The sequence below is a fragment of the Salmo salar genome, chromosome 20 (genome assembly GCF_965601325.2).
Source record: "Salmo salar chromosome 20, fSalSal1, whole genome shotgun sequence".
In the NCBI taxonomy this organism is placed as follows: Eukaryota; Metazoa; Chordata; class Actinopteri; order Salmoniformes; family Salmonidae; genus Salmo; species Salmo salar.
The window spans coordinates 43,608,649-43,634,104 of record NC_138310.1 but is presented as its reverse complement, the minus strand read 5'-3'; the positions used below and the strand labels follow the sequence as shown (position 1 = coordinate 43,634,104).

General features: G+C 40.6%; 1 protein-coding gene and 1 long non-coding RNA gene across 2 annotated transcripts; both read left to right on the top strand.

Annotated features, from left to right (window-relative positions):
* Nucleotides 1–698: 698 nt before the first annotated feature.
* On the top strand, nt 699–25,456 carry clrn1 (clarin 1). The gene is made up of 3 exons (XM_014161956.2): nt 699–1,541; nt 22,317–22,496; nt 24,260–25,456. Exons 1-3 carry the CDS (start codon nt 1,289–1,291, stop codon nt 24,523–24,525), a joined length of 699 nt encoding a protein of 232 aa, XP_014017431.1. The 5' UTR covers nt 699–1,288; the 3' UTR covers nt 24,526–25,456.
* LOC106580661 (uncharacterized) lies at nt 7,429–12,406 on the top strand. Its single transcript, XR_014381853.1, has 2 exons — nt 7,429–8,980; nt 9,135–12,406. It is a non-coding gene; the product is annotated as an uncharacterized LOC106580661 (long non-coding RNA).

The window sequence follows — 25,456 nt, the reverse complement described above, 5'->3', positions numbered from 1 at the left end:
ATTCACACAGGACTAGTATTATAAGAGGATTTTGGATTTGCCAACAGTAGGCTATTCTGGGCAGGGGCGCAACTTTCACTGGGGACGGGGGGACATGTCTCCCCCCACATTCTGAAATAGCATTTTTGTCCCCCTCAGTTTTATCATTGGAATGTGATACAAAAATAGGCAAGGGCGTGCTTTAGGACCATGCGGAGGCCTCCGAGCGGTCGGGTAGACTGTTTGAAGTGTTTATCTGACTGGATAAAATATATACAGTAGCAATCAAAAGTCTGGACACACATACTCATTCCAGGGTTTTTCTTAATTTTTTACTATATTGTAGAAAAACAGAGAAGACAACAAACTACGAAACAACACATATGGAATCATGTAGTAACCCAAAAAGTGATAAATCAAAATATATTTTACATTTGAGATTCTTCAAAGTAGCCACCCTTTTCCTTGATGACAGCTTTGCACACTCTTGGCAGTGTGCAATTGAATTTACCACAGGTGGACTTCAATCAAGTTTTAGAAACATCTCAAGGATGATCAATGGAAACAGGATGCACCTGAGCTCAATTTTGAGTCTCAAAGCAAAGGGTCTGAATATGTAAATAAGGTATTTTTTTGTATATATTTAGAAAAATGTCTATACCCGTCTTCTTTATTTATTTATTATGTCCCCCCCACTTCTAAAACCAAAATTGCGCCTCTGGGTTGAATTGTCGTAAACATGTAACAATTACTGTCATGGCAGAATCGGACTGGATTAAAATTACAGATGTGTTTTTTGTGCTCGTGGACATAATTAGATTACCCGACCTCCCCCAGTTAAACGAATCTTGTACAAACAGCGCTCCTACATCTACAGATTAAGTCGATATATATTCTTCATTCCCTTTGACGTTATGGAAAAATTTGGAAACTCATCTTGCTGCGAAAAAGAAATGTGTGGGAAAGTTTTCAGGCCTTGTGGGCGGGTTTTGAGAAGTCATTGTGCTAGAAACTTCTCGAAGATTGCGACGATAGCGAGAAGCACTCTCCCAAATGTAAAGCCTTGGTTACTTGGAGATAATGAGCAAGGGGGAAAGACGATCAATGTAATTTAATATGCAACGTCCATTTTAGAACAGCATCACTACGGTATACACATTTAGCTATTTCAATGGCACTGTCATAATAGCCTAACACAGATAATTAGCAACTTGGTTTTTGATTATTTGTGAGTTGGCTACCAACTGGAGATGAATTGAACACCATGGACTGGTCAGACTAATTATTTTTCCACACTTCAGACTCAACCATGCCTAGTTGTCAAAAGAAAATTATATTCTCTGTTGCCGGAGTGTTGAGTTTCGGTTGCGTCCTCATTATTGCGGCCGCGATGGGGACGCAGTTTTGGGTCCAGGGGACTGTGCTGTGTACAACCGGGGCGCAACTTGTAAATGCCACAGGACAAGAGCTGGATAAATTTGTCGGTAGGGTTAACTATGGTCTCTTTCACGGACAGAGAGTGAAGCAATGTGGACTTGGTGGAAGACCCTTCAGATTTTCATGTGAGTAGAAGACCCTGTGAATTGCATGAAAAGTTTGTGAAAACCGGTGTATTTAAATATTACTGCTGGGTTGAAACGGCATTCTCATTTGCACATCTATTATGAAAAGTTAATAACAATGAGACGAGCAGTCACCCACTACATTAATAATTGAAATGACTATAGATAGCCTACACCCTTGTTTTAAGTCCTATCCCCGTGACGTAAGGATCTATTTTAATAAATTAAATGTAATGTTCAGCATAAATTATCTTGGTAGCATTGGCACAATATATAGCCTAATTATTGGGTGTTGGGAAAAAATCACCTTTTATAATAAAGTATTTGCAGGCTAACAATAAAATACAATACATAATGTGATTACCCAGTGGGCATACGACGTGATAAAGACGTATATTACTGGTTGAAATCTGGTCTGGACATTATATGACCAGATTAATACGTCTTCTATATGATGTCTTTTTGACATAATGCAAAATACGTCTTATTTTGGTTGATAACTGGTGTGGAGTTCAACCAAAAAACATATCTAAATGCTACTCAATTAATAGAAACTAATCTATATAAACATGTGCATAATCTTTGTGGGCAATGCACCCATTGTATATAAGAACCATTACAATTATAGCAATTTGAGTAATGTTCTTTTTCAGCAGGGTTTTCATGATTCAGTTTAGCACATTTGGCAAACAGCTGGCAGAACGCACCAAAGCGGGTTAGGGTCTCGTGGCATACTGTATCCAGTCAACCACAGGGGGTTAGTGGCACCTTAATTGGGGAGAATGGGCTCGTGTTAATGATTGGAGCAGAATTAGTGGAATGGTATCAAGCACATGGTTTCCAGGTGTTTGATGCCATTCCATTTGCTCTGTTCTGGCCATTATGAGCCCTTCTACTCTCAATAGCCTCCTGTGCAGTCAACACACTTGACTCAGACCCATTCCATTTGAGTACCAGGGGACTCGGTCTTAGGGGGCTTCATGCGGGCTGAGCTCTTCCCGAGTCTGGCAGAATCATATTAATCTGGGCTCCGGCTAAAGGTACTCGGCTGAGTCTACTTCAGTTTATCCGGTCCGATTGACTTTTTCAGGAATAGGGCCATTTGAGGTTTTAATTCGTCAAGTGATGAAATAACTATTTTTAAAAAACTAAGAAATGTGATATATTTCACCTCCAAGTCATCGGATTTGCTAGGTCATTAAAAGCTCAAATTTATGAATCCTATAGTTATCAGAGATGGTCCCTAATTTAGAGAATCTCCGATGTTATAAATGCTTTTGCTTTTACTACAGACTATGTTTTTCATAGTTGCAGTCCACCCAATTGAAAAGTGCACATTCACTTCCATAACATTTGTTCTAGGCTACCAGCATGTAAGATAAACATGCACAATAATACAGGATACCCTTACAAAAATGCACTGCTGTTAAAATGCAGTGAAACTGCAGTACAATTAAATAATGTTTTTTAAATGAAGAATATCTGGTGGCTTGCTGTGTGGCTTCAAATGGTAATCGTTTGTTTGTGTTAACTAATTGCACCGTTTTATTGTGCTGCACATTTTCTTCTGTTCCACTGAAATGCTATTTTGATGTTCTATTATGACTAACTAAATTTGTTTTCAGATTGTAATAAATAACATGTAGGCCACCTATGTCTTATGGTGGTTAATTTCTTTACTATCAAATGAGGAGAGACAAACTTATCACACAAGTCAGAGTTAAACTTAAACTAAATCTTTAATCACTTAATAATAAGGGAGCACGTCAATACAACACACATATAAAGTAAATCGATTGAGTACTCTACGATAATGATGGCTGGTCGATGATTCACGCACAGATGATTCGTTGAGAGCCCGAGACAAAAAGTACAAAGGTCTTTTTATAGCCAAGATACACCCCTTTCAACCTACATGACGAACAACAGATATTTAGAATGGGTCACAAGGTTAAGATTTGTATGAAAGACAGTATCTGTTGTGTCAACACTTATCTTTCATTGTACAGACCAGGGTCTGGCCCTGGGGTCATCTCTCCCTGGTACCATATAGAACAGAAACATTAACTCATGCTCTGGAATCCGGTCTCTTTAGGTTTTATCACACAAAAGACAGCATAAATCTCCTGTCAGTGTTACACACACAGATTTGCATTCTAACAACCCCTTATTCTGTTGCATAAAATAACCATTGGATGCAATAAAAGTATTATAACATCATCTTGCAATTTTCCACCATAGTCTTTTATTTCAAATCAAATTGTATTTGTCACATGTGGCGAATACAACAGGTGTAGTAGACCTTACAGACCTTACTTACAAGCCTTTAACAATGCAGTTTTAAGAAAAATACCTGCTAAGTAAAAAATAAAAGTAACAAATAATTAAAGATCAGCAGTAAAATAACAATAGTGAGAATATATGCAGGGGGTCAATGTGCGGGGGCTCCAGTTAGTTGAGGTAATTGAGGTAATATGTACATGTAGGTAAAGTTATTAAAGTGACAATGCATGGTTAATAAACAGAGAGTAGTAGCAGCAGCGTAAGAGAGGGGGGGGGGGGGCAATGCAAATAGTCTGGGTAGCCATTTGATTAGCTGTTCAGGAGTCTTATGGCTTGGTGGTAGAAGCTGTTTAGAAGCCTCTTGGACCTAGATTTGGCATTCCAGGACTGCTTGCCGTGCGGTAGAAGAGAGAACACTCTATGACTAGGGTGGCTGGAGTCTTTGACAATTTTTAGGGCCTTCCTCTGACACCGCCATGTATAGAGTTCCTGGATGGCAGGAAGCTTGGCCGCAGTGATTTATTGGGCTGTACGCACTACCCTCTGTAGTGCCTTGCGGTCAGAGGCCGAGCAGTTGCCATACCAGGCAGTGATGCAACCACCACTATCCTACTAAACTCAGCAAAAAAGTCCTCTCACTGTCAACTACATTTATTTTCAGCAAACTTAACATGTATAAATATTTGGATGAACATAACAAGATTCAACAACTGAGACATAAACTGAACAAGTTCCACAGACATGTGACTAACAGAAATGGAATAATGTGTCCCTGAACCAAGGGGGGGTCATAATCAAAAGTAACAGTCAGTATCTGTTGTGGCCACCAGCTGCATTAAGTACTGCATTGCATCTCCACCTCATGGACTGCACCAGATTTGCCAGTTCTTGCTGTGAGATGTTACCCCACTCTTCCACCAAGGCACCTGCGAGTTCCCGGACATTTCTGGGGGGAATGGCCCTAGCCCTCACCCTCCGATCCAACAGGTCCCAGACGTGCTCAATTGGATTGCGATCCGGGCTCTTTGCTGGCCATGGCAGAACACTGACATTCCTGTCTTGCAGGAAATCACGCACAGAACGAGCAGTATGGCTGGTGGCATTGTCATGCTGGAGGGTCATGTCAGGATGAACCTGCAGGAAGGGTACCACATGAGGGAGGAGGATGTCTTCCCTGTAATGCACAGCGTTGAGATTCCCTGCAATGACAACAAGCTCAGTCCGATTGTGTTTACTTGATAGCTACCTACACAAATAGCTAGCTAGAACAAAGTGTTAATAAGATAAAAATGTATTTAACCTGTTAGGGCTAGGGGGCAGTATTGACACGGCTGGATAAAAAACGTACCCGATTTAATCTGGTTACTACTCCTGCCCAGTAACTAGAATATGCATATAATTATTGGCTTTGTATAGAAAACACTCCAAAGTTTCTAAAACTGTTTGAATGGTGTCTGTGAGTATAACAGAACTCAAATGGCAGGTCAAAACCTGAGAAGATTCTGTACAGGAAGTACCCTGTCTGACCATTTCTTGGCCTTCTTTGTCATCTCTATCCAAAACAAAGGATCTCTGCTGTTACGTGACACTTCCTACGGCTCCAATGGGCTCTCAGAAGGCGGCAAAAAGCTGAATCGTGGCTTTGCAGGCTCTGGCTGAAAAAAAGTAGCGCGTTTGGGTAGTGGCTGGTTACAGTACTGTGAGACTCAGGCGCGTGCCCGCGTCGACCGAATGCTTTGTTTTCTTTCCTCTGTTTACCTAAATGCAGATTCCCGGTCGGAATATTATCGCTTTTTTACGAGAAAAATGGCATAAAAATGGATTTTAAACAGCGGTTGACATGCTTCGAAGTACGGTAATGGAATATTTAGGAATTTTTCGTTACGAATTGCGCCATGCTCGTGACCCTTATTTACACTTCGGATAGTGTCTTGGAACGCACGAACAAAACGCCGCTATTTGGATATAACGATGGATTATTTTGGACCAAACCAACATTTGTTATTGAAGTAGCAGTCCTGGGAGTGCATTCTGACGAAGACAACAAAGGTAATCAAACTTTTGTAATAGTAAATCGGAGTTTGGTCAGGGCTAAACTTGGTCGGTGTCTAAATGGCTAGCCGTGATGGCTGGGCTATCTACTGAGAATATTGCAAAATGTGCTTTCACCGAAAAGCTATTTTAAAATCGGACACCTCGATTGCACAAAGGAGTTCTGTATCTATAATTCTTAAAATAATTGTTATGTTTTTTGTGAATGTTTATCGTGAGTAATTTAGTAAATTCACCGGAGGTTTGCGGGGGGTATGCTAGTTCTGAACGTCAAATGCTAATGTAAAAAGCTGGTTTTTGATATAAATATTAACTTGATTGAACAAAACATGCATGTATTGTATAACATAATGTCCTAGGTGTGTCATCTGATGAAGATCATCAAAGGTTAGTGCTGCATTTAGCTGTCTTCTGGGTTTTTGTGACATTATATGCTAGCTTGAAAAATGGGTGTCTGATTATTTCTGGCTGGGTACTCTGCTGACATAATCTAATGTTTTGCTTTCGTTGTAAAGCCTTTTTGAAATCGGACAGTGTGGTTAGATTAACGAGAGTCTTGTCTTTAAAATGCTGTAAAATAGTAATATGTTTGAGAAATTGAAGTTATAGCATTTCTAAGGTATTTGAAAATCACGCCACTGGATTCAACTGGCTGTTGCATAGATGGGACGAATTCGTCCCGCCTAGCCCAGAGAGGTTAAAAGATTTAAAAGCAATACAAATAAGTTGTCCAGTAGGCATCTACAGAGGGAGCTAAGAGCTGTGTTGTCAGTCATTTCCCAGCTTAACATACTTGCAGATATACTAATTGGCCAGTAGCAGTGTACTACATAGAGAACTCGCTGTGTCAGTATAGGACATCCCTGGTGAAGGCAGCCATTTTGGTATGTTAGGTCTCAGACCATGACGGACCCTCCACCTCCACTGATGGAGGGATTGTGTGTTCCTGGTGTAACTTGAGCAGTTGTTGTTGCCATCCTGTACCTTTCGCGCAGGTGTGAAGTTCGGATGTACCGATTCTGTGCAGGTGTTGTTACACGTGGTCTGCCACTGCGAGGACGATCATTTGTCAGTCCTGTCTCCCTGTAGCGCTGTCTTAGGCGTCTCGCAGTACGGACATGCTAGACCTCATGTGGCTGGAGTGTGTCAGCAGTTCCTGCAAGAGGAAGGCATTGATGCTATGGACTGGCCCGCTCGTTCCCCAGACCTGAGTCCAATTGAGCACATCTGGGACATCATGTCTCCCTCCATCCACCAACTCCACGTTGCACCACAGACTGTCCAGGAGTTGGCGGATGCTTTAGTCCAGGTCTGGGAGGAGATCCCTCAGGAGACCATCCGCCACCTCATCAGGAGCATGCCCAGGCGTTGTAGGGAGGTCATACAGGCACGTGGAGGCCACACACACTACGGAGCCTCATTTTGACTTGTTTTAAGGACATTACATCAAAGTTGGATCAGCCTGTAGTGTGGTTTTCCACTTTAATTTTGAGTGTGACTCCAAATCCAGACCTCCATGGGTTGATAAATTGGATTTCCACTGATTATTTTTGTGTGATTTTGTTGTCAGCACATTCAACTATGTAAAGAAAAAAGTATTTAATAAGATTATTTCTTTCATTCAGATCTAGGATGTGTTGTTTATGTGTTCCCTTTATTTTTTTGAGCAGTATATATGACCCCCAATCAGAGACAACGATAGACAGCTGCCTCTGATTGGGAACCACACTCGACCAAAAACAAAGAAATAGAAAACATAGACTTTCCCACCCGAGTCACCCCCCTGACCTAACCAAACATAGAGAATAATAAGGATCTCTAAGGTCAGGGCGTAACAATGGGAAACAGTGTTTAAACCCTTTACAATGAAGATCTGTGAAGTTATTTGTATTTTTACGAATTATCTTTGAAAGACAGGGTCCTGAAAAAGGGACGTTTCTTTTTTTGCTGAGTTTACAATCCATCAGGATTTACAAACCCTATTTTTATTGCATTTATTTCCATCAATAATTAGTTGAATTATTGCACCTGAATTTCACCCTGAAAATTTGACTGTTATATTTTTCCTTAAAGCTTTCAAGCAATTAACATAATGTGTCCGGTAATTGTATTTAATTTCATTGGCTACATTTAAAAAATTTAACCTTTATTTAACTAGACAAGTCAGTTAAGAACAAATTCCTGTTTACAATGACGGCCTCCTGCGGGGACAGGGGCTGATATTAAAATTAGGAGGTAGGCATATCCTTTCCAGCTAAAACTTCGATTGGAATCTGTGCTTCATGAGCAGCAATCAATCTCTGCCTGCAGGCAGCCTGCTCCAGCGCATTGGTCAAAATTCCATATGGTAGTTGGAACAGACACAGCTGGAAAACATAGACAGTTTCTGTAAATTTACACAATATTTTATTTTATATTTGACTGCTAAATGGTAGTCCCTGTTCTCCTGCATTCTTGTTTTACTTTTGTAAGTAAAGCGGCAGTTTGTTGGGGAGAAGAATTTCAAGGAAAACTTTGCTAGCTATTTAACATTAGCTCTCTGGCTAATCCTCCATGGACATGGTAAGTTAAAATGTTTACCTTTGTAGGTGTTGGTTCTAGCTAGTCAACATTTTGATATTGGTTTAGTTAATGACAGTAAATGTGTGTGTGTTCTGTGTGTGAGATGATGATGATCACAATAACTTGAAAACATTGTCATGTCAACATTGTCATGCTAGCTATGTGTGTGTGTTCGGTGACCTGTGTAAGAGATATGACGTTGATTATAATCACAATAACTTACAGAAAATATTGGTACATATAGGACACATTGTGTGCATGCCTGTGTGTGAGTTAGTAAACTATCCTAATTCTTGAAACGTGTACCGCCAATATGAATGTGAAGATTTTCTTGATTCATCAGAGTTCCTTGTATTTTCTATTGGACAATACAATACATTTTGCCTATCCCTGCTCCCCCTCAACACTCATTCTAAAGTTACACCTCTCAACTTCCTTTTTCAATTATTGATTCTCATTTTTTGCAGGAATCTTCTAGCTTGGATGGAGGAAAGTACAAAGGGAATGAGTATAGAAGTAATCCATTCTGCTGAGTAAGAAATGTAAATAGACAGCAAAACATAGGCTTTCTCTCTCCACCTGTCTGCCTAACTCCCAGATTGCTGAGAGGCAACATAGTCAATGTACTTGCTAGTCTAAGTCTAACTTTGTGGAGACTTTAGGTAATGGTTAATCATGATTCATCTGTCTTTACAGTTCCTGAAACATGTCAATGACCTGATGCATGGCCTCTACAGGAGTGTTTGACCACACACTCAGTTACCAGTGACCTATTCTGCCACATCCCAGGGAAAGGAGAGAGCAGAACCACTCTTCCATAAATCCATGACAGTAAGTTGTGTGCAAAATGTTATTTATTTTATTTTTCGGTTTGATACTCTGACATTCAGTGTGTATTGATTCCTACTAACCAGCTTTGTAAGAGCTAGGTTTGTACTAGCTATGCTGATGGTCATTATCTTTTTTCATTGCATCAGGTCTCACTGAGACTGGATTCCCCAAGAGACATGCTATTCAGCTGCCCATTATTGCCTGATCTTACACTCCTAGAAAAAAAGATATCTAGAACCTAAAAAGGTTAATCGTCTGTCCCCATATGAAAACTCTTTCTGGTTCCAGATAGAACCCTTTGGTTCCAGGTAGAAGTATTTTGGGTTCCATGTAGAACCCTTTCCACAGAGGCTTCTACATGGGGACAGCAGAAGAACCCTTTTGGGGAAAAAATTCTGAGTGTAGTGTAATTCGATCCAATTGAAATAGAACTGCTTCTAATATAAGTTGGTAGAGCAAATCAAATCCTGTTTTAACTGGCCTTTTTTTAAGTGCGAAACCCTTGTCCTGATTCAGAGTCATGTAAAGTTGGTGAGTCATGTACCGTTTCTTCCATTTCTCTCTTGCTCATTCTCCCTGTCACTCACTCAAACTCACACACGTGTGCAGTTGCAGAGAAGAGGAAGCGATTTGCGTATTACACCCATTTCTAACAATGTTTGTTGCGGGAGTGATAAGACAGACGGAACCTTTGAAGAAGATAATATTGCCTCTTTGCTCATACTTAAATTGTTGCATTTAGCTTTCTTTTTTTAAGACTGCAAGCTGTCCTCAATTGGGGCAAATTCTGTCCGGGACAATGTCCTCAGGATTATGGAGCAGTGTGTTTATAAATAGTTGTTTAAATATTACAACGTGTATTAGGATTAAACAAAACTTTGTTATTTAGCCTCTCTGGGCTAGGTGGGACGTTTGCATCCCACCCTAGTCAACAGCCAGTGGAATCCCGTGGCGCGATATTCAAATACCTTAGAAATGCTATTACTTCAATTTCTCAAACATATGATTATTTTACACCATTTTAAAGACAAGACTCTCGTTAATCTAACCACACTGTCCGATTTCAAAAAGGCTTTACAACGAAAGCAAAACATTAGATTATGTCAGCAGAGTACCCAGCCAGAAATAATCAGACACCCATTTTTCAAGCTAGCATATAATGTCACAAAAACCAAAACCACAGCTAAATGCAGCACTAACCTTTGATGATCTTCATCAGATGACAACCCTAGGACATTATGTTATACAATACATGCATGTTTTGTTCAATCAAGTTCATATTTATATCAAAAAACAGCTTTTTACATTAGCATGTGACTAGCATTCCCACCGAACACTTCCGGTGAATGTACTAAATTACTCACGATAAACGTTCACAAAAAACACAACAATTATTTTAAGAATTATAGATACAGAACTCCTTTATGCAATCGCAGTGTCCGATTTTAAAATAGCTTTTCGGTGAAAGCACATTTTGCAATATTCTGAGTAGATAGCCCGGCCATCACAGGCTAGCTATTTTGACACCCACCAAGTTTGGTACTCGCCAAACTCAGATTTACTATAAGAAAAATTGGATTACCTTTGCTGTTCCTCGTCAGAATGCACTCCCAGGACTTCTACTTCAATAACAAATGTTGGTTTGGTTCCAAATAATCCATAGTTATATCCAAATAGCGGCATTTTGTTAGTGCGTTCAAGACACTATCCGAAGGGTAAAGAAGGGTGACGCGCCCGGCGCGTTTCGTGACAAAAAAATTGTAAATATTCCATTACCGTACTTCGAAGCATGTCAAACGCTGTTTAAAATAAATTTTTATGCGATTTTTCTCGTAAAAAAGCGATAATATTCCGACCGGGAGTCGTTCAAAGACAGAGAAAGTAAAATGGACTCTTCACGTGCACGCGCGCACCCGTCTCATTGTTCTCAGATCGACCACTTACCAAATGCGCTACTGTTTTTCAGCCAGAGACTGGAGAGTCATCATTCAACGTTCTGGCGCCTTCTGAGAGCCTATGGGAGCCGTAGAAAATGTCACGTTACAGCAGAGATCCTTTGTTTTGGATAGAGATAACAAAGAAGGCCAAGAAATGGTCAGAGAGGGCGCTTCCTGTTTGGAATCTTCTCAGGTTTTGGCCTGCCAAATGAGTTCTGTTATACTCACAGACACCATTCAAACAGTTTTAGAAACTTTAGGGTGTTTTCTATCCAAATCAAACAATTATATGCATATTCTAGTTACTGGGCAGGAGTAGTAACCAGATTAAATCGGGTGCGTTTTTTATCCGGCCATGCAAATACTGCCCCCTATCCCCAACAGGTTAAAGATGAGTTAATCCTCTTTCATAAAAAGTTTCAGATTGATGACCAATATGAAGGGACAGAAGAGCAAACATGCCTTTGCTACCACTTTTAGTAGATTCTGGCTGTTGAAGATATTTTACTTTGCATTACTGTTCTGTCGTGTCCTGCAGGCCCACATTATATGGGGCGGCAGGTAGCCTAGTGGTTAGAGCATTGGGCCAGTAACCGAAATGTTGCTAGATTGAATCCCCGAGCTGACAAGGTAAAAATCTGTCGTTCTGCCCCTGAACAAGGCAGTTAACCCACTGTTCCCCGGTAGGCCGTCAGTGTAAATATGAATTTGTTCTTAACTGACTTGCCTAGTTAAATAAAGGTTATTTAAAAAATGTAATATGCCAATCGTTAATTTATTTTCTTCTATTTTTATGCCAGAAAACTCAGGAGGTTGACGTGTTGTGAGCCCTCTCGAAAGTCCTAAAATATGCCCCTGACCGCTGTGGTGGAGGACAACGCAGTTTGTATATCAGCTAGTTTCTCTTTTTTGCAGACATCTCTTGGCTATAACTGCCACAAAATTATTCAACTAGTACCATGGAAATAATTTTAGCTAGCTGAGTCCACAAATGTTCTTCAATTAATTTCCTTTTCTAGTTTGCTTTTAAAATCTCAAATTGGTAATGCGCTGATTCTCTTCACTGCAGATCTGACGACTCTTCAAGAGGGTCACTACGCTCCAGATCTCTTTCTGTGCTCAGAGGTACTTGATGAGGATCTACCCCATCACACCACTCTAATGAATTATTCATCAAATAAAACAATGGGCCTTTGTATAGTCTGTGTCCCAGTCTTTCTATTCATGTAATGTCTGTGGTTGAATTATGAAACTATTACTGTGTTTAGATGTATGAAACATTTATGTAGATTAGTTTTTTTACATTGCTTGATCTATTTTAAATGTAAGAATATGTTACAGACTAACTTTAATTGGTGACTATGGAAACAATCAGAAATGTAACGAGCAATGTTTTCAATATAATGAGCAATGTTTATCCTCTGCAATACTATTTACAGCACTTTTTTTCTAAGGGCGCTATCTGGAACCTAAAAGGGTTATTCGTCAGTTTCCATAGGAGAACCCTTTGAAGAACCCTTTTTGGTTTCAAGTAGAACTGTTTTTGTTTCAGGTAGGACCCGTTCCACAGAAGATTCTACATGGAAACCAAAATGGTTATACGTTGAACCAAAAAGGCTTTTCCTATGGGGACCGTCGAAGACCCCTTTTGGGACCCTTTTTTCTAAGAGTGTAGGTAATAAACTGTAGTCAAGTAGTCAATATTATTTTATTTAACTAGGCAAGTCATTTAAGAACAAATTCTTATTTACAATGACAGCCTACAAAATTATTTAACTAGTACCATGTTATGACGAGGTCTTAACTACATAATATAGCACATAATATAGTGGTCAGAATAATGACCAGCTGGTCAGATAGAAGTCACAGTTATGACCAACTGGTTGTATGGTGGTCAGAAAATGTCATATTCTGGTCAGTAAAATATGTTTTTAAAAAAACATCCTTTTTCAACCAGAATAAGACGTCATAAAAATACATTTTCAACCCGAGTTTGCACACTGGGTAGTAACCTAAGCATAGGACAAGATTCAGTAGTCACTGCAGCCTAAAGTAAATTGAAATAAATTTGCCAAAATGTTATAATTACTCCTGTCTATACAGAAATGAATAAAGTAATACAAGACAAGCAAGACAGAGGACCATTTAGTTTCTTTCAAAGCTGTGGATTGTTTCAAATCACAAGCATGTAGGCCTATATGACTAGTTGGGAAGGCCGCAATTTGCGGCTGTCAGTGAAAAAGCAATGCATCTAAAATACGTGTGAAGATAATGTGTCTTGAGTACAATTTGAAGTGTTGAGAAGAAGGGGAGGGGTGTGTGGTGAAGATATTGGCATCTCCAGAAGGTGCTCAGTTCTCCAGAATGCACTGAGCTGCCTCCCGCCAAATTCTTGCACATTCATAGTTTTATTGTGTTAATTGTTTGTCCTTAGATTTTTGTATCAATTCCCCATTACATACAGTATGTCACCAGTAGTAAATTTGGTTACATTTGGTTGCATTCATTTATGTTAATGCATGTATTAGGTCTACATTATTTTTACCGTTTTCATTCTCGGAGTGGAAACATTGTTTGTAGAGTTCACAACAAGTTTTGTTTTATTAAATATCATTTGACTTCGGCCAGACCCCCTCTCCCCCGCACAGAGGGGAGCTGGTGGAGGGTTGACAGTTGTAAATCATGGATTAGAACTTTCAGCTATCTCCCTCTCCAAATTCACACAGGAATGTGCCTTTGTTCACATACATTTTCCCGCCGAAACTCTTAATATGTTCTAAAGTGAATACTGGAACAATATTTCTAACAGAACGTGGGGAATGTTCAGACGATCTAAAGAAATTGATGTCATTTCGGTGGTTATTTTGTGATGCATTAAAAATGTTAAAGAAAATACTGTAACTTAAAGTGTGTATACACCACAGGTACGAAGTCTCCATTCTCTATGTTGTGTATGAAAAATGATTAGTGTTTTTGTTAAGAGAGGGATGTGATCTTAGAAACTGAGGAAAATGTTTCTATAACAAGTGAGTAGTCACCGCCCCCTTGAGTGAAGTCAGAGCCTCACAAACCGCCCCTATTCAATATCTGTATAAAATTGGGGGTTAAAAATGTACATATCAGACCAGAGAGACATTTTAGCTGCGGCTCACATCCAAAGTGGTTCGAACTCTGAAATCTCAGCACGAGGTAGAGAATAAAATCACCTCCCGGACAATCACTGGTATGGCTGATTAGCTGTCCTAAGAAAAGTATCTAGAAAAGCGAATTTAGGTGGGACCATTCTACTACTCTTCAAAGCAACATATACTACTACACTCATCACCACTGAGAACCATTGACACGGCTGGCTAACCTATCTTCAAATAAGCATCTTCCAGAGCGAGTGGAAGCCGAGTGAGCGCTGTAATTCTGTTCAGGACAGGAGACAGGAAGGACAGCTGATCGTCCTCGCAATGGCAGACCACGTGTAACAACACCTGCACTGGATCGGTATATCCTAACATCACACCTGCGGAACATGTACAGGATGGCAACAATAACTGCCCAAGTTACACCAGGAACGCACAATCCCTCCATCAGTGCTCAGACTGTCCGCAATAGGCTGAGAGAGGCTGGACTGAGGGCTTGTAGGCCTGTTGTAAGGCAGGTCCTCACCAGACCCACAAACCCACTGTCGCTGGACCAGACAGGACTGGCAAAAAGTGCTCTTCACTGGTGAGTCGCGGTTTTGCACTCCTGTAGAGGCCAGGCATCAGGTCATTGACATGTTTCAGGAACTGTAAAGACAGATGAATCATGATTAACCATTACCTAAAGTCTCCACAAAGTTAGACTTAGACTAGCAAGTACATTGACTATGTTGCCCCTCAGCAATCTGGCAGTTAGGCAGACAGGTGGAGAAAGATAGGCTATTTACATTTCTTACTCAGCAGAATGGATTACTTCAATACTCATTCCCTTTGTTCTTTCCTCCATCCAAGCTAGAAGATTCCTGCAAAAAATTTGAATCAAGAATTGAAAAGGGCAGTTGAGAGGTGTAACTTTAGAATGAGTGTTGAGGGGGAGCAGGGATAGGCAAAATGTATTGTCCAATAGAAAATACAAGGAACTCTGATGAATCAAGAAAATCTTCACATTCATATTGGCGGTACACGTTTCAAGAATTAGGATAGTTTACTAACTCACACACAGGCATGCACACAATGTGTCCTATATGTACCAATATTTTCTGTAAGTTATTGTGATTATAATCAACGTCATATCTCTTACACAGGTCACCGAACACACACACATAGCTAGCATGACAATGTTGACATGACAATGTTTTCAAGTTATTGTGATCATCATCTCACACACAGAACACACACACATTTACTATCATTAGCTAAACCAATATCAAAATGTTGACTAGCTAGAACCAACACCTACAATAGGTAAACATTTTAACTTACCATGTCCATGGAGGATTAGCCAGAGAGCTAATGTTAAATAGCTAGCAAATTTTTCCTTGAAATTCTTCTCCCAAACAAACTGCCGCTTTACTTACAAAAGTAAAACAAGAATGCAGGAGAACAGGGACTACCATTTAGCAGTCAAATATAAAATAAAAAATGGTGTAAATTTACAGAAACTGTCTATGTTTTCCAGCTGTGTCTGTTCCAACTGCCATATGGAATTTTGACCAATGCGCTGGAGCAGGCTGCCTGCAGGCAGAGATTTATTGCTGCTCATGAAGTTTTAGCTGGAAAGGATATGCCTACCTCCTAATTTTAATCCGAGCCCCCGTCCCCGCAGGAGGCCGTCATTGTAAACAGGAATTTGTTCTTAACTGACTTGCCTAGTTTAAATAAAGGTTCAATTTAAAAAAATGTAGCCAATGAAATTAAATACAATTACCGGACACTATGTTAATTAATTGAAAGCTTTAAGGAAAAATATAACAGTCATATTTTCAGGGTGAAATTCAGGTGCAATAATTCAACTAATTATTGATGGAAATAAATGCAATAAAAATAGGGTTTGTAAATCCTGATGGATTGTAATCTCAGCAAAAAAAGAAACGTCCCTTTTTCAGGACCCTGATAATTTGTAAAAATACAAATAACTTCACAGATCTTCATTGTAAAGGGTTTAAACACTGTTTCCCATGCTTGTTCAATGAACCACAAAAAAATAATTTACATGCACCTGTGGAACGGTTGTTAAGACACTAACAGCTTACAGACAGTAGGCAATTAAGGTCACAGTTACGAAAACTTAGGACACTAAAGAGGCCTTTCTACGGACTCTGAAAAACACCAAAAGAAAGATGCTCAGGGTCCCTGCTCATCTGCGTGAACGTGCCTTAGGCATGCTGCAAGGAGGCATAAGGACTGCAGATGTGGCCAGGGCAATAAATTGCAATGTCAGTGCTGTGAGACGCCTAAGACAGCACTACAGGGAGACAGGACGGGCAGCTAATCGTCCTTGCAGTGGCAGACCACGTGTAACAACACCTGCACAGGATCGGTACATCCGAACATCACACCTGCGGGACAGGTACAGGATGGCAACAACAACTGCTCAAGTTACACCAGGAACACACAATCCCTCCATCAGTGCTCAGACTGTCCGCAATAGGCTGAGAGAGACTGTACTGAGGGCTTGTAGGCCTGTTGTAAGGCAGGTCCTCACCAGACATCACCGGCAACAACATCGCCTATGGGCACAAACCCACCGCCGCTGGACCAGACAGGACTGGCAAAAAGTGTTCTTCACTGGCGAGTCGCAATTTGTCTCACCAGGGGTGATGGTCGGATTCAAGTTTATCGTCGAAGGATTGAGCGTTACACCGAGGCCTGTACTCTGGAGCGGGATCTATTTGGAGATGGAGGGTCCGTCATTGTCTGGGGTGGTGTGTCACAGCATAATCGGACTGAGCTTGTTGTCATTGCAGGCAATCTCAACGCTGTGCATTACAGGGAAGACATCCTCCTCCCTTATGTGGTACCCTTCCTGCAGGCTCATCCTGACATGACCCTCAAGCATGACAATGCCACCAGCTATACTGCTCGTTCTGTGCGTGATTTCCTGCAAGACAGGAATGTCAGTGTTCTGCCATGGCCAGCAAAGAGCCCAGATCTCAATCCCATTGAGCACGTCTTGGACCTGTTGGATCGGAGGGTGAGGGCTAGGGCCATTCCCCCTAGAAATGTCTGGGAACTTGCAGGTGCCTTGGTGGAAGAGTGGGGTAACATCTCACAGAAAGTATTGGGAAATTTTGGTGCAGTCCATTAGGAGGAGATGCACTGCAGTATTTAATGCAGCTGGTGGCCACACCAGATACTGACTGTTACTTTTGATTTTGACCCCCCCTTTTTTCATGGATACATTATTCCATTTCTGTTAGTCACATGTCTGTGGAACTTGTTCAGTTTATGTCTCAGTTGTTGAATCTTGTTGTGTTCATACAAATATTTACACATGCTAAGTTTGCTGAAAATAAATGCAGTTGACAGTGAGAGGACTTTCTTTTTGCTGAGTTTATATACTGTATTCTATTTTACTGTATTTTAGTCAATGCCAATCCGACATTGCTCGTACTAATATTTATATATTTCTTAATTCCATTATTTCTCTTTTAGATTTGTTTGTATTGTTGTGAATTGTTAGATATTACTGCACTGTTGGAACTAGGAACACAAGCATTTCGCTACACCTGCAATAACATCTGCTAAATATGTGTGTGACCAATACAATTTGATAGATTTGATTCATCTGGAGCAGGTGAGTGTTCATATCCAAGACAGTTGGAACCACCATACTGATTCATGGTGACAGACCTCTCTGCTTCTGTAAGTTCCGTTACCTTTGAGAACGGTGCAAGGACTGCAATCAACTCTTTCAGCTGGTTCTATTCACAAGTGTTAAAAACCACATTCTCAAGTCCACGCTGTACATTTCTGTGAGGGCCTTGTGGTCAAGAGCTATGAGGGCATGCAGTTGTTTGAACATGCTATTCCAGCGAGTAGCATTTGCTGCTGGAACAGATTTTCCCATGCCAAACACAGCCTCAAACCTGTCTTTAAATGGAGTTCTACTATGTAGCAGTGTACTGAATGAACCTTGTTGTCTTGGCAATGGCTAATAAAATGACCTTGACTTCTTTCATCCCATCATGTATCAATAGCAGTAATAAATGAGCAAAACGGGAGTCGCTGTCTGGATCTCAGGAGGTTGATGTTCTCCTCATCCCATGATACATCCTCCCATAGGTGTTCATCGTCCAGGTTCCCGTCTTCACTGGCATCACAGTCTTAACTGTCCTCCTCCTGCTGTGGCAGCTTTACTTTGAATGCACATTTCATATTTGATGCGTTATCTGTGATAATAGGATACTTTGATTGTGATGCGATATTCATCTGTGATTTCATCAAATCTATAGCTAGCTATTTTCTCTGCGCTATGCCGCCCAGTGTACCGCCTGCAGTCTAGGAGGAAGGACTCCATCTCATTTCTATTTGGGTTTTACTGTGAATGGTAACTCTGAAGAAAGAGCGCAAGAATTTGAATGATGAATTTTCTGTGCAAATGCTGCCACAGTATCTGGTGTCTGCTGTCCTGCCTTGTACTTCCTGAATCTGAAAATAAGGAAAAAAATATTCTATAAAATCTCTGGTAATATTAACATCAAATCTATGAACCCTAGCTAATCAAAGTCGCCGCACCAATTTTAATCACACATATAGCAACCGCATTGCATAAGTTGCAATAAACTGTTAAGTCACATAATGATGAACACATTACGCGAGAAGCAATGTTAATATATGTCTTAATTTAAAAATGCAACTCTGAGCCTGAGGCAGAGATGGCGGAACAGATTTTTTGACTGGGGGTTCAGGATTGTTTTAAAGCCTAGTTTAGATATGTTTCTGTTTATTTCTAACATTTTGGTAGGCTATTTGTTTGTCAACTTGTCTATAATTAGATACATGCAACTTCTCTTCTGTCATTACTTGTTGCCCCAGAAGACTCATTATAAACTGTGTGGTTCGAGCCATGAATGTTGATTGGCTGACCGCCGTGGTATATCAGACTGTATACCACGGGAAAGACAAAACATTTATTTGTATTGCTCTAATTACCTTGGTAACCAGTTTATACACTGAATAAAAATATAAACGCAACATGTAAAGTGTTGGTCCCATGTTTCATGAGCTGAAATAAAAGATCCCAGAAATATTCCATACACAAATTTTGTGCACAAATTTGTTTTTCATCCCTGTCAGTGAGCTGTTCTCAATTGCCAAGATAATCCATAACACAATGCCACAGATGTCTCAAGTTTTGAGTGAGAGCATGCAATTGGCATGCTGACTGCAGGAATGTCCACCAGAACTGTTGACAGAGAATTGAATGTTCATTTCTCTACCGTAAGCCACCTCCAATGTCATTTTAGAGAATTTGACAGTACGTCCAACCGGCCTCACAACCGCAGACTGTGTATGACGTCATGTGGGGCGAGCGGTTTGCTGATGTCAACGTTATGAACAGAGTGCCCCGTGGTGGTGGGATTATGGTATGGGCAGGCATAAACTACGGACAATGAAAACATTTGCATTTTATTGATGGCAATTTGAATGCACAGAGATACCGTGACGAGATCCTGAGGCCCATTGTCGCGCCATTCATCCGCCGCCATCATCTCATGTTTCAGCATGATAATGCACGGCCCCATGTCGCAAGGATCTGTAGACAATTCCTGGAAGCTGAAAATGTCTGTTCTTCTATGACCTGCATACTCACCAGACATGTCACCCATTGGGCCTGTTTGGGATGCTCTGGATCGACGTGTACGACAGCATGTTCCCGCCAATATCCAGAAAGTTTGCACAACCATTGAAGAGGGACAACATTCAACAGTCCACAATCAAAAGCGTGATCAACTTTATGAGAAGATGTGTTGCACTCCAAGGCAAATGGTGGTCACACCAGATACTAACTGTTTTTCTGATCCACGCCCCAAACTTTTTTTTAAGGTATTTGTGACCAATATAAGGAAATCAGTCAATTGAAAAAAATGAATTAGGCCCTAATCTATGGATTTTACGATTGGGAATACAGATTCATCTAGCATCTGTATTCCCAATCGTAAAATCCATAGATTAGGGCCTAATTCATTTTTTGAAATTGATGCATGTTGTGTTCATTTTTGTTCAGTATCTTAGCAATAAGGCACCTCGGGGGTTTGTGGTATATGGCCAATATACCACGGCAGCGTTAAACTTGATTGCTGACAAGCAAAACATTTTGGGACTATGTCAACAATGGACTAATGAAACAAATACTAAAAGATTGTTTTTGGGTGCAGTTTTTCTTGAACAGTTTAACAATCCCTTAAATGGAACGCAGTTGTCCATGGTTTTAGCGGAGCTGGGGGTCTCTTTTCCCCCCAGCAGCAGGCTAATCGAATGCTCTGCACTTTACTGTGACATTTTCTATATAATGACCTATTGGCATGTAGCTATGCAGGCTAGCTACATCTCCTTTGCTAGCTAACCAACTAAAGCTAACACACAATGCACAATCACATCAAGCAACTGAAATGAGAGCAAACTATGTGCACTTTCATTTGTTTTACCTTTGTTTCTATTGACATTTCTGTAGATATATCCATTTATAATGATCCTGATAAATGAATTCACCTGGCTCGGAGAAGCTGTCAGTCTCTTCATATTTATATGCATGGCACAGTGTAAATCGCCAAAAACTGAAACATTGTTCCACAGGTCGGAGAGGCAGATGGCAAGGTTTAGACAAACCCCAACTGTTGCAAACCAAACATATATAAAAGTACAGACTTCAAAATGCTATATCATACACTACAGTTGGGTGAAACATGGGAAAGTTATGCTTCTTTGACATTTGATAAGCTTGTTATCCCACTAGAGAAAAATAGGAGAAAAATACTAGATCTTGAATCGGGTCACAAATGTTAGCCTAGTGGCATGGAACTATCTAATGAAACTGTTAACAGGCATTACCAGGAGAATACGGGATTGTGCTGCTATAACGCCCTGCTATCAACCAATCAGAATCCTGGATTCAAACAACCTGTTTTATGATAATGGTTTTACAGGCTGCGGAGATGCATAAGGCTACTGTAAAAATGTATTGAACATTCACGTCTGAGACTAGACTAGGCTACACATACAGTAAGCCTGTACACAAATGTGGGTCATGGAGACATGGCCACGTGTAAATGTGCACATAGCCTACCCTCGCAGGGGGTAGAAATACCTTAAAGGAATATTTTTAAAACTTCATATTCATCTACAGCACTACCCCAACATCAATGCATGTGAAAATGCATGTGAAAATGGCGCATTATCCGGAAACATTTTTGACATTACTTTACTAACCTTTGCCAACTCATAGTTGGTTAAAATCACATGATAAAGGTTACAACAGGTGATGTAAAAGTGATGTCAAAACTACTGGTAAGCTTAAATTACGACATACAGAAATGTTTTAATTTTATCTGGTCTTCATAGAAATCGGCCGTTTTCACATATGATGAATATGAAGTTGACAAATTTTGAAATGCCAGAAGACCATTAACAACAAACTCAAATCAAACAAAGCAAGAGAAATGTAAATGGAGTAAAGAGAAACCTGTTATCAAAATTATGAAGGCTAGCCTTACAGGGGAAACCCAACTGCCTTCAACTAGGTTAATTGGCTATTCATAAGAGGACATCTCTTATAACTCAGCAAGTAGCACTAAATAGCAGTAAATGCAGTAAAAATTCCTACACAAGCACAATGGAGTGAATCATCAGCAATGCATCATCAGCAATTTTTCACTAATGAGATTTGGCACACACACACACATTATATTTTCGCTTGACCGGCTGGCTTACTAACCATGGTGAGGCCTTTTTAGATGAACAAAAAACGATTTGTTCTCTGACTGTTTGTTCCATCTGCCTTGCACGTTAAACAAATAGAATACAGAAATGCATGCATGTGTTTCATCATGTGAAAGTTGTGGGGGAAAAAATACTATTTACTGTATAATAATTATAGAACATTCCCACACCTCTCTATATTGTCCCTCTCCTTGTAGTTTTTCCGAACTTGGTGGACGTCATCCCAGCCAGTCTTCACGTCACTGTGATCTTCTTCTGCGTAGTGCTCATCTTCTTCTCCTCTGTGGCCACAGGCTTCTTTATGTACAATGCCTTTGGTAGTCCCTATGAGACTCTGCACGGACCCCTGGGACTCTACCTCTGGAACTTCGTCTGCTGTAAGCACAAAAAAGTCCTAATTTCATTTTAAAAAAACATCTTAACCTTTTCTGTCTAGAGTGCTGTCCTATCCTTCGTGTGGTAGCCGAATCCCCTTCTAAGCTTTGAACCAGCTTCCTACTATGAACATTGGTTAAGCACAAGACCCCATACTCTGCAACATAAGCACAACATCTAACACACCACTCACATCACAGGTAGATGTAGGCAAACAGCTCTCTTACACACGTGCATTCCATCTTCAGATATAAATAGCTCACAGTAGGCTACACAGGAGCCACGTTTATTGGTTCTAACACGTGTCCTTTGTTCCGATCTTGTCCACATTCTGATTGTGCTCACATTTTCAGACAGGTGTAGACAATTAAAAGATGCATTGTGATCTGATTGTGATCGGATCTTCCTGACCACCTCCGGATGTAGTCAGGCACGCATATGTGTAGCCGGATCTGGACATTGAAATAATTGAAATAATCATTCTCCCGCCCTCAAATCATTGACAGGTGGCACCATTGTGTCATTAAATAAATCAATATTATTTTCAAAGAAAAGCTGTCAAATCATTTGCATACAGGAAGGGATCAGGAATTCTGGTCATGATGTGGATACAGTGTGTAGACTCATTTCTGAAAATGTGGGCCCAATCAGAATGTGAACAAGATCAGGATGCATGTTAGCCCCAGGTATGAACGGGGCAATAGAGCAGTGGTTCTCAACCAGGGGTACTTGTACCTTTTAACATTTTAGTCATTTAGCAGACACTCTTATCCAGAGCCACTTACAGTATTGAGTGCATACATTTTCATACTGGTCCCCCGTGGGAATTAAACTCACAACCCTGGCATTGCAAGCGCCATGCTCTACCAACTGAGCTACACGGGACAGCCGTACCCCTTGGGGGTACTTGGCCTATCCACAGGGGGTACTTGAGAAGACTCATGAGACCATAGGCTTACTGGTAAAATGCACATGAAAAGGGTACTCTGGACAGAGCAAAATGTACTTTGTGGTAAAGTAACCAAAAAAGGTTGAGAACCACTGCTATAGAGAACATGATTGGGGTCCAACAAAGTTGTCCTTCAACACTTCAACATTAGTTAGAAATGCATATCAGAGACGTTCAAACGCAACAGTCAAGCCATGAGTGGTTGGCTGTACGTCAATGAGAAAATGGTCCACTTTCCTATTGCCTTTTTCAGCTTTAAAACCAGTATCCGGTAACCTACCATTTAATCAGGACAGTGGGCTACTTGACCTCCCATCCAAATAATGGCACCAATTAAGAAACACAGCACCAGAGTTAAAGGAGTTATTTCTCAGTTATCTATAACTGAGACCCTACCTTAGCAGGCCTATTAAGTCAAAACTGCTTACCAGGTTTCAGGGGCAAAACTAAACAAACATTTTTATACACTAGAATGCGAGTTTGGATTCATCTGATCAGTGAACCTATATTTACGATGATGTAAACATGTCACATGATAATTAATCTCTCGCAGCAGTGAATAACCAAAGCTTAATTGTTTTGGTAACCTGTTTGGGATTGCAACTACTGTAGCGTTCACATATTTACTTTTAATGTGTCGTGGGCGGGAAGTAGTATTCTGCCTTATATGAACGTGTTTACAGTAACTCATCATTTGGCTGCCTTTTACTTCTTATTTTAACTCCCAGTGTTGTCAACTGTAATAGTGTAATATTGTTGTGTGTATGTGTGTGTGTGTGCCTGTCTGTCTGTGGGTCTGCCCATCTGTCTGAATAGGCTTCTGCAGCTGCCTGGTGATGATTCTGTTTGCCTCCGAGGTGAAGCTCCACCGGCTATCCGACCACATCGCCAACTTCAATGAGGGCACGTTTGTGTACAAGACGCATACAGAGCAATTTGACCACTCCTTCTGGCTCATCTTCCTTACCTTTCTCGTCCATGGCCTTAACATCCTGCTGATCCGTGTGGCTGGCATCCAGTTCCCCTTCCAGGAGGCTAAAGAGTCGGACGTGAACACCGGGGCATCAGATCTCATGTACTGACCAGGGCTTTTGTTTGTTTGTGTGGCCGCTTGCCGGGCCCCCCCACTATAGTGACACTGAGCCTAGGCTATTACCGTGTCTCAATGGGAGACTTGGGGCCATAGCTTTTATGTGCCCATGTGCTGTTGAAAGGTCCAAGCAAATGTGACCCTCCTAAACCGCTTCTTTTCCCCTTCCAGTGACAAGCTGTCAGCCCTTCAGACGACAACTGGAGACGTGTCCCTGGCCATCTCTGTTAGGGAAGCTGTTTTGAAACTTTGAGTGAGTGGGGTCTTGTTTTTCTTTCCGTTGTTAATTGGTTGTATTTCGTTAGGTGGTGGGCCAATTAAAGGCCAGGATTTCACTCGGCTGTTGAAAAGCAGAGACTTGGTTGGTTCCACTCCATCATGTTTTTATGTGCATTGGCAGTCCCTCCCTTGGCAGTCCAAAGCTTTATCAATGAAGGTGGACCATTCAACAGTGTGTCACGATTGATTGACCAGAATGGGTACCATGTGTATTATGGATATCATAGCCTTTCAATTTTGCCCCCGAAATGTATTGAAAGACCACAGCTGTATAAAGTAAACAGAGCCGTTTCTTTATCCCTTGTGCTTCATATTGGTTTTTACTTACTCAGATTTAGATGTTGCTTCATTGTTTGATCAGATGATGTATTCAGAATCATGTGATGTGCCAATTTTTATGATTTTAACGATGATCATTCCTAATACAACATTTATTTTATGAAATGTGTAGAGCTATTTAGATTTGTTGTAGATTTATATGCTGTTATTGGTGTAAGTCCAAGGTATATGTATTCTCTGTCGTAGGAAGAACAATTGTATGAATGTCCACCTGCAGTATCTGTGTAAATGTTCCTTGAATTCTAGCTATTTTTGATTGATTGATCAATTCATTGTATTAAACTATTTAGCATCTTTCTAAGGCA

Excerpts from the sequence above, each read along its gene's own strand:
- clrn1 (XM_014161956.2), top strand. The coding sequence starts at position 1,289 with ATGCCTAGTTGTCAAAAGAAAATTATATTCTCTGTTGCCGGAGTGTTG. Across the intron at positions 1,542-22,316 it reads AAGACCCTTCAGATTTTCAT|TTTTTCCGAACTTGGTGGAC; the intron begins GTGAGTAGAAGA and ends CTCTCCTTGTAG. Across the intron at positions 22,497-24,259 it reads CCTCTGGAACTTCGTCTGCT|GCTTCTGCAGCTGCCTGGTG; the intron begins GTAAGCACAAAA and ends CTGTCTGAATAG.